The sequence below is a fragment of the Phascolarctos cinereus genome, unplaced genomic scaffold (assembly GCF_003287225.1).
Source record: "Phascolarctos cinereus isolate Bilbo 61053 unplaced genomic scaffold, phaCin_HiC Scaffold_726;HRSCAF=1367, whole genome shotgun sequence".
Taxonomy (NCBI): domain Eukaryota; kingdom Metazoa; phylum Chordata; class Mammalia; order Diprotodontia; family Phascolarctidae; genus Phascolarctos; species Phascolarctos cinereus.
This window is the reverse complement of record NW_027556098.1, coordinates 130,999,306-131,012,132: the sequence shown is the minus strand read 5'-3', so window position 1 is coordinate 131,012,132 and position 12,827 is coordinate 130,999,306. Positions and strand designations below refer to the sequence as shown.

Here is a 12,827-nt window from a genome sequence, read left to right as displayed (position 1 = left end):
TCAGGTTAGCCCATTGCACCTCTGACATCCCTAAGTGAACAGGAACCCTTTCCCAAGTAGGAAGAGCTAACATGTTTGCAGATTTGGCTGTTTGCTTTTGGTGATTCCTCTAGAGGTGGTAGTTGCATACTCTGAGGTTCCCCTGGGCGATTAGAGAGTAAATTAGCTTGTGGCATTCAGCAGAGACCTCTACATATGCTTTTTATAAGTTGTCCCTTAAAGGTAATTGATATAATGTCTGTTAGGCTCACCAGGAATTCTTAACCTGGGGTCAGATTACTTTTTATTTTAGTATTTAAATAACTCGATGTAATTTGTTGCTTTGTAATCCTTTGTATTTTATTTTATTCATTTAAAACATTTTGAGGAGTCCACAGGTTTCACTGGACTGCAGTAACAAAAAAATGAAAAGCATCTGTACTAAAAGTTCCACAGAACTCATTTTATTTTCAAAGCACCCAGGGAGTAATTGAATGAATTGGGATTGAATACTATTACCCCTCAATCTCTGTCAGTAGAAAAGGACTAATGCAAAAGAATGAGAAGTGATTGGGTAACAATTGTGTTTGAGTGGTTTTTTGAACTAGCAGTCTTCAGTATTATGTGAACATAGCCAGCCAATTGAGAGGAGTTGTGGGAGGATCCCAAAAGTGAGGAAATAAAAATCACAGGAGGTCAATTTGATTTTATTTGGTTCTTGAGAGAGGCCAACCAGAATTGAGCCACTTAAACTTTCTGTTTCTTTAGTGCCATTGGGGGGGGGGAGGCACTTGAAAGATTATATTTAATTCTCCCTGGAGCCTAGTCTTTCTGTAACTGATAACCAAGTGCACTCCAATTGATGTGGACCGGGTGGGGAATGAAGTGTTAATTTTAAAAGTTTTTACTCTTACTCCCAAACCATGGATGTAACTTGCCCTTTCCCTCTGGAACTTGACCGAGGGATCAGATCTCTGCAAGAGTTCATGCCTCAAGTGTGATTCTCCCAACCTGCCAGTCTTAGCTACTGTTGGTACACGGCAGATAGAATATAGGTACTTTTCTAAAACAGTCTCTGGCTTTTTATTCTGTATTGATTTTTGTGCATAGGTGGGTATGCCTGATTTTAGTCTTAGTGGCAGCCTGGCAGCCTTTGAGTTTGAGATATCAAGAGGTCCTAGCCCCTCAGTGGAGGCTGACTGGCAACAAAAGGGAATTCTTGAATTGAAGAGATTGACCATTAACAGGAAGAGGAGCCCAAATCCTCGTATGATACACCAGCATTCTCTGGAGTATCTGAGACATCGTTGGTAGCTTCTGACCTCATTTAATCTGGGCCAGCCAGAAAAATGACACTGACCTGTAACACCGGGCCCTACCATAGAAGAACTGACTGAAGCCTAGGGGTAGGAACACCCACAATGCTTCCAGGACAGGATGGCAGTCACAGTGCAGACCCAAAGTAACCCTCCCCATAGGGAGGATAGAATCAGACCCTTCTTAATTCTAGTGCCTGCTTTTTAATTAGAATTTGCTGGTGGCTAGAAGACTGGTCCTGGAATTAGGAAGACCTGAGTTCGGATATGGCCCCAGACACTAGCTGTGTGATTCTGAGCAAATCACTTCCCTCTGTTTGCCTCAGTTTCCTCATCTATAAAATAGGGATAATAGTACCTCCTTCCCAAGGTGGTTGTGAGGATTAAATAAGATAATTATAAAGCACTTGGCACAGCACATTGAACATAGTAAGCATTCTAGAAACGTTAGCCCTTATTTTCTGTTTATCCTGTATATATAGCTTGCTTTATATATATCTTAGCCTGCATGTTGTCTCCCCCATTAAACTGTGAGCCTGCTTGAGGGCAGAGGCTATCTTTGCCTTTTTTTTTTGTATCCCCAGTGCTTAGTGCCTGGAATAGATATGGTAGTTGCTTAATAAATGTTTATTGATTGTTCCTAGAGGAAGATGGAATGAAACTTGTCCCCAACATAGGGCAATGCTCATCCCTAGTAAAGGGGGAGAGAGTCAGGTCATAACACTGTTGAATGGCCTGCTGATCTGAACTGCCAAAGGAGAAGGGTGAGCAGAAAAGTTTCATAGATGAGGAAACGGGCACACAGGGTCAAGTGACTTGCCCAGGGTCACGCACCTACTAAGCAAGACCAGATTTGAACTTGGGAAAATGAATGTGCCTGACTCCAGACCCTGTTCTTTTAGTCACTTTATTCACAGTACCACCTAGCTGCACCTTTCTAAGGATGTGAGTATTTTATTACCTGTTTCTAAACTTGGCCTGATTAGGAAAGCTGAGAGAGACAGATGAGAATGTGGTAGCTTGTTGAAATCCTCCTTTTCAGCAAAACTAAAAAATTTCTCCAACCTAAAACCCTTTCTAGACTTTTCCTTTTAACAAAGTGGGTAGTGAAAAATGAGGGCCTTTCTTAAAGAAAGTCGATTAAAGTACCTAGAGTATTATAACTCTTAGATCATGCATTCTTCATCTCTGAAGTGATTGTGTTACTGACCCTTCAAAGGCCAGTCTCCTTCTTTATCTGTTGAAGGAATTCGGCTGATCACTGCCAGAAAGAATACAGCACAAGAATGGAGTGGCAGAAAGTAAAGCGGCTTTATTGAGGGGAAAATATATTGGGGGGGGAGGCTAGAAATATGTCAAGTCCACTGGGAACCCTGATGGAATAAAGCACCAGAGTTTAGGCTAGTGGCTTTTAAAAGGGTTCCTATCGGGGCAGCTAGGTGGCACAGTGGATAGAGCTCCAGCCTTGGAGTCGGGGACCCCAGTTCAAACCCAGCCTCAGACTCATGACACTAGCTGTGTGTCCCTGGGCAAGTCACTTAACCCTGATTGCCTCACCAAAAGGCAAAAAAAGGGGGGGGGGATTATCCGGACATGGTTTTGGAGTGGGGAGCCTGGGCCTGGTGTGCAAATCAAAGTTTGAAGACTGGTGCCAATTTATGCTGGGAAGTGGGAACCCCTGGGGAGTTTGGCAGGACTAGTAGTTAATTTGGGCTTTCTGTTGTAATTGAAGGCTTCACTTGGGCAGGGTAGCTTAGGCAGTTCAGGCTTCCTGGGCCACATTCTGCAGAGTACGGGGGATTTGGGCTTCCTTGCTTCATTTAGTACAGTAGGGAGGCTGCTGTAGTCCTAGGGAGGAACTACTTGTCCTTTTGAAGCCAAGCCTTATCTAGAACTTAAGAACCTACTAGGTGGTACTCTTTTAAATTTTCTTTTCTTTTTTTTTTTAATCATCTTAAGCAAAGGAGACTTTGCCTCAGAAGAGGCAGTAAACATAAGGGGGAGTGGAGGGTTTGTTTGCTTGACCAAAAGTGGTTTTCTCTGATTTGGCTCATGTAAATTAGAAGCAAAGTTACATAAAAGAAATTAAAATACACCATTCCTGTGGGGAGTGGGAGATGCACTTGGAATAGGCTGTAATCTCTACCTACAGTAACCAGCCAATGGGTAAACGGGAGGAAAATTCAAATGGTGAATAGGGAGTACAAAAGTGTGCATCTGTCCACACATGCTGTCACACATGTGGGATGCCCAGTCTTCCCAGGTCATTAATAAAGCTTCCTGATTAAAACACACACACACACACACACACACCACACACACACACACACCCCATTCATTTTTGAATTGTTAAGTAAGAAACCAAATTAGAAATGTGTTACTTAGCAAAGTCAGATAATATGTAAACCTTAAAGTTTCAGCTCTTATCAGGAAAAGCAAAGTTTTGCAATGAATTTTTAAAGCTTAAAACTCCATTTGGAGAAATGCTTTTTTCCTCCACAAAGAATTGGAGTCTTTTTTTGTTGTTTTGTGATTGCTAACAATTTCCAAATTTAATTTAAAAGATTCTCATTCTTGTGGGAAAATAGTTGGAGTTAAGGTTTTTGGTCTGTGGCACACTTAGTTATTCAACAATGGCAAGAAAGATGATTTTATCTTAATCAGCCATGCTTAACATGCACTCATTTAATCAGATCTTTGTTTTTAATTTTTTTTTAACATTAGACTGTACCATGAAAATAATTCAGACATTTGTTTTTCCCTAATGATGTACACTGGAATGAGGGTTTCTTTCATTTATATCAAATTATATCCATTTTTTTCTTGGTCAATGTTCTATTTTTTTTTTATCTGATGCATTGTTTGGATATATATTCCTCCACCATTATGTATTCAATTGCTTTTTCCCAGTTGCTTTAAAAAATAATCAAGATTAAACTTTCTCACCCTTTTTAAAATGGCAGATTATTGGACCTGTGTCTTCTTTTACAACATGACAAATACGGTAACATGCTTTTCATGACTGAACATGTACAGTTATCCTTTCCACATCTTGGGGGTTAGGAGTGTGGCATTCCCCTCTATCTGGAATATCTGCATAAAATTTTTTGGCCCTCCCTTTGTACCAGAGAAGAATACTGAAGTATTGTGGTATTAAAAGATAAAATATGTTGAAATTATACAGTACTATATTTATGCATGTCTGAGTTCTTAAACCATGTAGGCAGCTTTTACAAAACTCCCCCAAATTTCCCATTTAATTTCCTATTCCGACCTGCCATATATTGAAACCCAGATGGGGAAAATCGTGGAAGGGATAACTATATATAACCTCAAGGGAGGGGGGAGGTAAGGGAGGGAAAAATTTGGAACACAAAATTAAAAAAAAAAAAAGAATGTTCAAAATTTGTCTTTACATGTAACAGGAGAAAAAATAAAACTTCCCCCTCTGCTTTGTGGCGCCTCATTCTCTTCCAACTCCTCAAAATGTTAGTGTCTCCGAGCATTCTGCTTGGTTTCCTTCTCTTTTCTATATATGCCCTTCCTTGCTGATGTCACCTATTCACATCATTTAAATGCCCCATCACCCTGATGAGAAAGGGATGACAGAGACACTGGGGTGTGATAAAATCAACATTTTCCTGATGGAGACGTCATAACCTAGGGAGGCTTTACCTTTTGAAAAAAAAAAGACAACTCTGCCCCCAAGACCCCATTGATCTATATAAGACTAGGGTTTCCCTGATACTGCTTTCCTCCTACTGGCAACATTGGGAAGCCTTATCTAAAAGTTAGAGCTCCTCTCCAGGGGACTCAATTCTCCTGCTTCTCTGGTAATAAGAGCATAAAAAGTTCCAGCCATGTGGAGAATGGGCCTAGTCTAGATTTGGTGGGTACCCAACACCATGGGAGTTGCCATACCTTGATGACTTACTCACTAGATGCATTTTCAATAGAGATGAAGGGAGCCATGTCCAGAGAAGCTAAGAGCTACGGTATCCTTGGTACACATGCAAAGCAAACTGTTAAAGACTTCAGTGCTTCATTTCAACCCAACTTCAAATCTGAACTGAGTGCTCGAATCAGAGGCAGAGAAGGGAGTTCTGTGAATAGCATGAATTTTTTTCAAGTCATCAGTGATTGGTCTTTTGCCAGTTCACATCTTCCATTGACCTCTAGCATCTGATACTTTTCACCCACCTCTCTATTCCTTCTACTCAGTATATAATCCTGATTTCTCTGTTTTCCTGCCTCAATGATTACTTCCCTTGATGACTTACACAGCTTGTATTTGCACCTTTCTTCCATTAAGTCTAGTTCTGTATTTCCACTTGCCTCCTAGTGGCACTTTCATCATCTCTAGCATAGGAATATCCTAATTCCAGCTCTCATAAAAGCTAGTATAGTTTTCCTTAAAGGTACTGAGACTATCCTCAAGACTTGGTTAACTCTGGGGACTTATGGCTGTTTTTGTCACTTTGTCACTTAAGAACAAAACAGCCACAAGAATATCCACCCAAGAACTGGCATAGACTTGTAGGATTGGAACACAGCTCACTGAAGTGGGAACTGGGCAGTACAGAGAAAGGTAACCCTGGAATGGCTTTCATAACTTTTCTGGTTCATTTGGTGATTCTGGTTGCTTTCTGTCAAAAGGCAACTTTCTACTCCTGGTTGAAAATATTTAGGAATTCCTTTCCATTTAAATTACAGTAATACTGAAATAACTGTTATAGGCCTAGTTGTAAAATTTGTGTTAAGCAGACTCATTAATCCAGTAATAAACATGTTTGCATAAGAACAGTTTACCACTTCATCACTGGCTTAATGGACTGTCTTCAGGCCAGCTATCTAAGGAAGTAGTATGAAACATTTGATTTGCCAGGTATCATTGAGAATAAGGAAGAAAAGACCTAGGAAATTTGGCATGTGAGAAATTTAAAATATTAAAAAAGCTACTGCTGATCTTCCATTTTTTTCCTTCAAATACCAGCCCTCTTCCCCCAACAAAGAACTGTTACTTCTAACAAAGAACAGTTAAGCAAAACAAACTTTGACCATGCCTGACAGCATATGCATCATTCCATACCAGTATTCCTATATTTCTTGACCAAGAAGAAAAGCATTTATTTCATTATTGGTCCTTTGGAATCAATATGCATTGCACTGATCTAAGATCTGATATCCCTTTAATGTTATTTGCTTTTTAGTACTTTTTGTGTTCTTTTTAAAATATTTTATTTTTCCCCAGTTACATGTCAAAACAATTTTGAACATTCGTTTTTTTAAAAATTGGAGTTCCAAATTTATCTCTCCCTCCCTTACCTTACCTTCTCCCTCCCTGAGACAGTAAATAATTTGTTATAGGTTATACAATTATAGGTTATACAATCCAGCTTCTGACCTCATTATTCAGCCACGACAGCTCTTTCCAAAGTTACCTAAGATCTCTTAATTGCCAAACCGAATTTTTTTTTCAATCCTCAGCCTTCTTGACCTCTCTCCAGTCTTTATCACTGTCACCCATTTCTGGAAACTCTCCTATGTAAGTTTTCCATGACATTGTTCTCCCCTGATTCTCCTGCTGTCTGATTGTGCCTTTGTAATCTTTGCTGGATCAACACACAGGTCAAAGGCACAGTTTGTCCTCCCAGGCTAAGTCCTGAGACCTCTTCTTTCCTCTCACCAAATAATCTAATCTGCTCAATTACCAACTCTATGCATTTGATTCTCACCTAGTCTCCCACCACCAGCTGCCCCTAGGACCTCTTGAACTGGATGTTCCAAACATCTCAAACTCCACAAATTTCAGATATAACTCACTGTTATTTCTGAACCTTCTCCCCTTCCATACTTACTACTTATTAGAGGGCAAAACTGCCCAAGCTTACCACATGTCCTCACTCTCACACCCTATCACTCATATCCAATCTGTTGTCAATTACTTTTTTTGTATTTTCTGGACTGATTTCTTCACTAGGGCTCTCTCAGGAGACTCATTCTTGAGGCAACATCATCCAGTAAGATCTCATCTTGGGCTAGATGGAACAGTCAATGAAAAGCCAGGCCACTAGTCAGGAAGACCCCAGTTCAAATTTGACCTCACTTATTAGCTATGTGAGCCTGACCAAGTCATTTAACATGGTTCATCTCAGTTTTCTCACCTGTAAAATGAACTGGAGAAGGAAATAGCAACCACTCCAGTATTTTTGCCAAGAAAACCCAAATGGGGTTAAAGAATTGGACACCACTAAAAAACAACAAAAATCTCATCAAGCTTGCTACTCTACTTCATTACTACCCTATGACTTTCTGACTGGAGGGTTGAGGCAATGTGCTTGAAACCTCCACGTTAAGGAGAGTGATCAGCTCAGACATTTCATTTCTCACCTGGCAGGACAACTTTGGGATCTCTGACTTCCCCACATTTGGATAACACCTTCTCCTACTCCTCCACTGACCTGTGAGCTCCTTAAAAGAAGCACTTTTTTGGTATTTGTATTCTTAGTGCAGTACAGTGCTCAGCACTGTGCAGGCACTTAATAAATATTGACTATCAAGTCGGTGAAAGCACTTCACAAATACTCTCATTTTATCTTCATAACAATGCTGGGAACTATTATTTATGCCCATTTTACAGATGAGGACGTTAACTCGGACAGAAGTTACATGCATTGCCTATAGTCATACAGCTAAATGTCTAAAGCCACATTTGAACTCAGGTCTTTATGACTGCAAGTCTCATGCCACACCTAGCTTTCTATTTGGGAAAAATTTAACACAACAGGCTTGGTTTGGTCAAAGACTTTTCCTCCCCTAAAAATGCAAACATGAGACCAAGGTATATACCAATAACTCCAACAATTTATTTTTCTGAGGAAAACGCTATTTTCAAGATTCTGCTGTCTTCTAGTTCTTCTATCCTTTAATTGCTCCTCCTTAGTCTCTTTTCCCCAATCCACAAATGGGAAATGAGGATGCTTAACTATGCATTCAACATGTTTTTCTCATAAAGTTCATGTCACTTCCGCCTGCCCTTTTTTCCCTTAGCCACATCTACTTACTTCTCAGTCTCCTTTGCTGGGGGTTCACTCGGGTCATACCCACCTACTTACTATGTATGTCCTCGGAGGTTCCCTCCTGCTATCTGGGTCACATCTGGTGACCACCTCAGCCCTGGTTCCAATCGTTTTTCTCTATGCCAATGCTCCCCCCATCTATACATCCAGCCCGGGTCGTCCTCCTTTAACTCCAGACAAGAGACCGAATGTCACAGATAGATGTCCACATGTCCAAAAACAACTTCTGATCCTTCTTCCCAAACTCCACCCAACCCCCCCCCCCCAGAACCCAAGTCTCCTCCCGATCTGCCTCCAGCTCCCCCTCACCCTACTTAGGGAACACCCAACTCTGCACCCCCGCCCCGGCATCCTCACCCCTCCCCCCCCTTCACCCCCCCTCCGGGCCGGCCTCCCCCAGGCTTGCCCGCCCCCTCCCCGGCAAACACGACACCGAGGCACGTAAATGCTAGAGCTTCAATGTTTTAATCGTTTCTCTCCCGCGAGCCCAGGGCGCGGCGGCTCAGAACTGGATCACTTGGCCCTTCCTCTTCTTGTCTCCTCCCAGCTCGAAGTGCTTGCAGCGCTTGATGGCCAGCATCCGCTTGGACCTGCAGTTGGGCTCCACGCACTCGAGCCGCAGCACGATCTTCTTCGTGGTCTTGGCCTTCTTGCGGAAAATGGGCTTGGTCTGGCCGCCGTAGCCGCTCTGCTTGCGGTCGTAGCGCCGCTTGCCCTGCGCGTACAGAGAGTCCTTGCCCTTCTTGTACTGCGTGACCTTGTGCGGCTGGTGCTTGCCGCACTTCTTGCAGTAGGTGCGCCGGGTCTTGGGCACGTTCACCATGGCGGCGGCGGCGGCGGCGGCGGCGCCGGGGGGGCTTCCCAACTCTGCTTCGCGCGGGGCCGGACTTCTCTTCGGCTTTTCGGAGCCGCGAAGGGCACGGGAGGAGACGGAGGAGGCGGAGGAGAGTTCTGAGAGAAGAAGCTGCCGGGAGCCGAGCGGAGCTTAGCGCGCGCCGGCACGAGACTCGCGGGGAGGAAGGGCCGAAGGGCCGAGGCGCCGTCTTATTCGCGCTCGGAGCGGAAACGGAAGTGGATGTGGATGCTACCCAAGAGACAAAGCGAGCCGGGAGGCCGGAAGGTCTGGTAACTCCTGACGAAAGTGCGGAAATGCTCGGGGAGGGGGGCGCTGTTCTTCTCCGGGGCTGCCTTTCTTGGGGCGAATGTGTTGTTGGGGTGTGGTCGGGCGATTTACCGTATTTTTGACGGGCGGCGATTGCTGCCGACGAGGGCGGGCTTTACCGATTTGCGACACTTGGTTGCAGTCTCTTGCCTCACTGTTGCCGTGGTGATGATGGTCTCAGCAGCGTGGATGTTCCAGGAGGTTGACTGGGAATAAGGCTTTTAAACTTTGTTGAGTATTGTCCGGGTCCTCATCCCGGGGAGCACGTGGTCCAGGGCCGTGGGGAACAGGGACACGCCCCCGCCCGTGGGGAGCGGAAGTGGCGGGACCTCCTCGCGGGGTGCGCCTTCTTTTTAAAAAGTCTAGTCCGCAACCAATTATTAAACGCCTACTGTGTATCAGGCACTGTGCTGATTAAAAAAAAAATTTTAATAATTTTTAAATTTTTATTCTTTTTTTCCTAGATGTGTGACCCTGGGCAAGTCATTAACCCCATTGCTTAGCCAAAAAAAAAATTATTCTTGTCAGTTAACAAGCATTTTTGTTAGACCATCCCTCCCCAAACCCCCCTCACCATAGTGATCCAGTTTTTTAAAAACTCGAAAAAGAAAGACTTCAATATTTATTATCCGCGTAATCCAGGAAAACAATAGTCCTGGAAAACAGCTTTTTAGGAAAACAGTTTCCACCCTGGCCGTGACTGAGAGGTCGCGTGTCTTTCTGCGCGTTAATTTTCTTCCCCCTCACGAGGCCTGTGTCATCTTCCTTCATTCCCAGGCTTTTCAAAGTGGTTTTTCAGTGTAATGTTTTTATGGTGAAAATTGTTGTCCTGGTCCTCGTCTTGCCCCGCGTCACCTCGCGAAGGTCTGTGCCATTGGCTGGGAGTGTCCCCGTGGCCGTCCCTTGTGGCACCAGGATATTCCGGCTCCTTCCCACCCCCCCGGGGAGGTGCCTCCTTTCTTCCCAATTTTTGGCTGCCAGGAAAGGAGCATGGATAAATATTGATTTGATAAAATCCTTGATTTCCTGGGGGAGGAAGGACAGAGTGGGTATAAGCCTGTGTTCCCTGGTCAAATGAGATAGTAATTGTAAAGCAAATAGCACCGGGCCTGGTACATAGTAAGAGCTGTGTGGATGACGTTAGTGAAATAACTGGATGACAGCTCTGAGGCTTTTCTTTGGGGAAGGGTTTTTGTTTTTGCTTTTTGTTTTTCTGTTGGATCCTTGAGATGTAGAGAAGGAAGATCTTTTTCAGATGTTTTGCTTGTCTTACACACCATCTGTAGGATGTTTAACATATTTCCCTTTGCTTTTCACAGACATTCTCCTTTGTAAATTGCTCTATTTAAAACAATTGGGTTTTTTGGTTTGTTTTTTCCATTATGGGCTTAACAGTTGTGGTCTGTGTCAGAGACAGTATGATGGCTAGAGGGACAACCTCTAAGCCAAGAAAACCTGGAATTCACTGTCCCTATCCCCAAAATGAGTCCAAACCTAGACAGACCTCTATATTCACCAGTGCCTATGCCATGAATTTAATTACCAACAAACCTTTGGTTTGAAAGAAAAACAAAAAAAACCCAAGGATTTTATGACTTTTTTAAAAAAATGCATGTTGAATTTAACTCGGTAGTAATTAAATTGCAGTATTTACTTAGTTTCTTTTCTGAACTTTTTGGTTTTGTTCTCTATTTTTTTTAATGTTTTACTGATACTTTTGTTGTTATTGTTGCATCTTTATCACTACCCACTAATTCCCTCTTACTAGAGAAGCTCTCCCTTGTTTAACAAATAAGTATTTCTCATTCTTCACCTCCAGTCTGTCACTTCTGTCAAAAGCAGGAAGATAATGTTCAGTTTTTAAAAATCAACTTGACTATGGACATTTCAGTTTAAAAAAGAACAGAAAGAGGATTGTATACGAAACTGTGAATTCTTTTATGTTTAGATTGTTTTTTTTTAAGTAAGTAGTAAATTCAACACAAAATTAACAAACTGCCCTGCCCTGCCTGTCTATTCCACCTTCCGAAGTACCTTTTGCTATCTTCTATGTATTTGTATTTAATTGATGCTCTTCTCTTTCTTTTCTATTTTCCATTACTATCACCACCCCCAGGCATCTTAGTGAGCTGGCTTCTGTGCCTAAGAAATATGAGTTCAAGTTCTGCTTCTGATACTTGTGACCTGGATAAGACACTTAAGTTCTGAGTGCCATTGGCTATCTCCTAACCTGCCTAAGTACAGAAAGTTTTCTTACTTAGAAGATCTCTATTAAAAAGATGGATCTTTTTTTCTGGAGGAAGTTTGGGCCCATTAAAGGAGCGTTTTGATTCCCAAAGACTATCTGACCTGCTCTCTTCTTGTTTAAGTCCAGGCCCAATACCTTCTTCATTTGCAGTGTCTGTTCAAGATAAATACAAATATACAAGTTTTTCCCCCAAGCTTTAGTGCAGTTTTAAGTTAATATTTTTGGAACAGATTCCCTGTACGTTGATGGACAGCTATTACAAGGCTGGGTGTCTAAGGATATACTATCATCTGGCAATAGATATTTTTCATTCAATTGGTTTTGTGTATGTGGATGGCTGCTAGACCAAATTCTTTGGAAAGGTAATAAAGCTTGTCTAGAAGGTTCTGTGATTGGCTAGGGCTTGGAAACAGCACAATGTCATCTCCAGACAGGAGGATTTGGAAGACCTCACCATCTCTAGAGAATCCTTCAACTTTGGTCCTGTTTGGGCCTCCAATAGCTATGTGTTCTTTAAATCTATTTTATCCTATATTACTTCTGTTTTTTGGGGTAATATTGCTCATAATGCTCTATCACTCTCTCGGCAAAATTTTATAAATTGATCTTTCTTAGAAGAGATAGCCATAGATTCAGGGCTCAGGCTCATCTAGGCAGGACAGTACTGGAAGTTATGTAGAAGCCACTACTATAATGGCAGTGGTAAGTGGTGGGGTGAGCTGAAGGGAAGGTGCAGTCCCCTTGCCCATCACCACCGCTGAAAGGTCCAAAGAGAGTTCCAGGCCTAAAGTTAAGGGAAGGGGAAGAAGAGAAGGAGAACAGCAGTTACTGCCCTTTTGAAATCTACTGAGTGGAGAGCTAGCTTTTTCTGGCTCTCCTCTTTATCACAACCCCCTTCCCCTTGTTGCATTCCTAGAGACCAAGGGACAGCTCTATTACCCCAAAGCACCAAGTATGTTGATACTGAATCTTTTGTTTCTATATACATTTCATTTCTCAAACCTCCCCCACTTCCTCCCCTCCCCACCCCAACCTCAGGAAGC

The 12,827-nt window shown here is 42.6% G+C and overlaps 1 protein-coding gene across 1 annotated transcript; it reads right to left on the bottom strand.

The window, feature by feature from the left end:
* Positions 1–8,820: 8,820 nt before the first annotated feature.
* On the bottom strand, positions 8,821–9,696 carry LOC110194680 (large ribosomal subunit protein eL42). The gene has a single exon (XM_020967167.2). The coding sequence runs from the start codon at positions 9,195–9,197 to the stop codon at positions 8,877–8,879; it is 321 nt and encodes a 106-aa protein (XP_020822826.1). The 5' UTR covers positions 9,198–9,696; the 3' UTR covers positions 8,821–8,876.
* Positions 9,697–12,827: the final 3,131 nt, after the last annotated feature.

Excerpts from the sequence above, each read along its gene's own strand:
- LOC110194680 (XM_020967167.2), bottom strand. The coding sequence starts at position 9,197 with ATGGTGAACGTGCCCAAGACCCGGCGCACCTACTGCAAGAAGTGCGGC.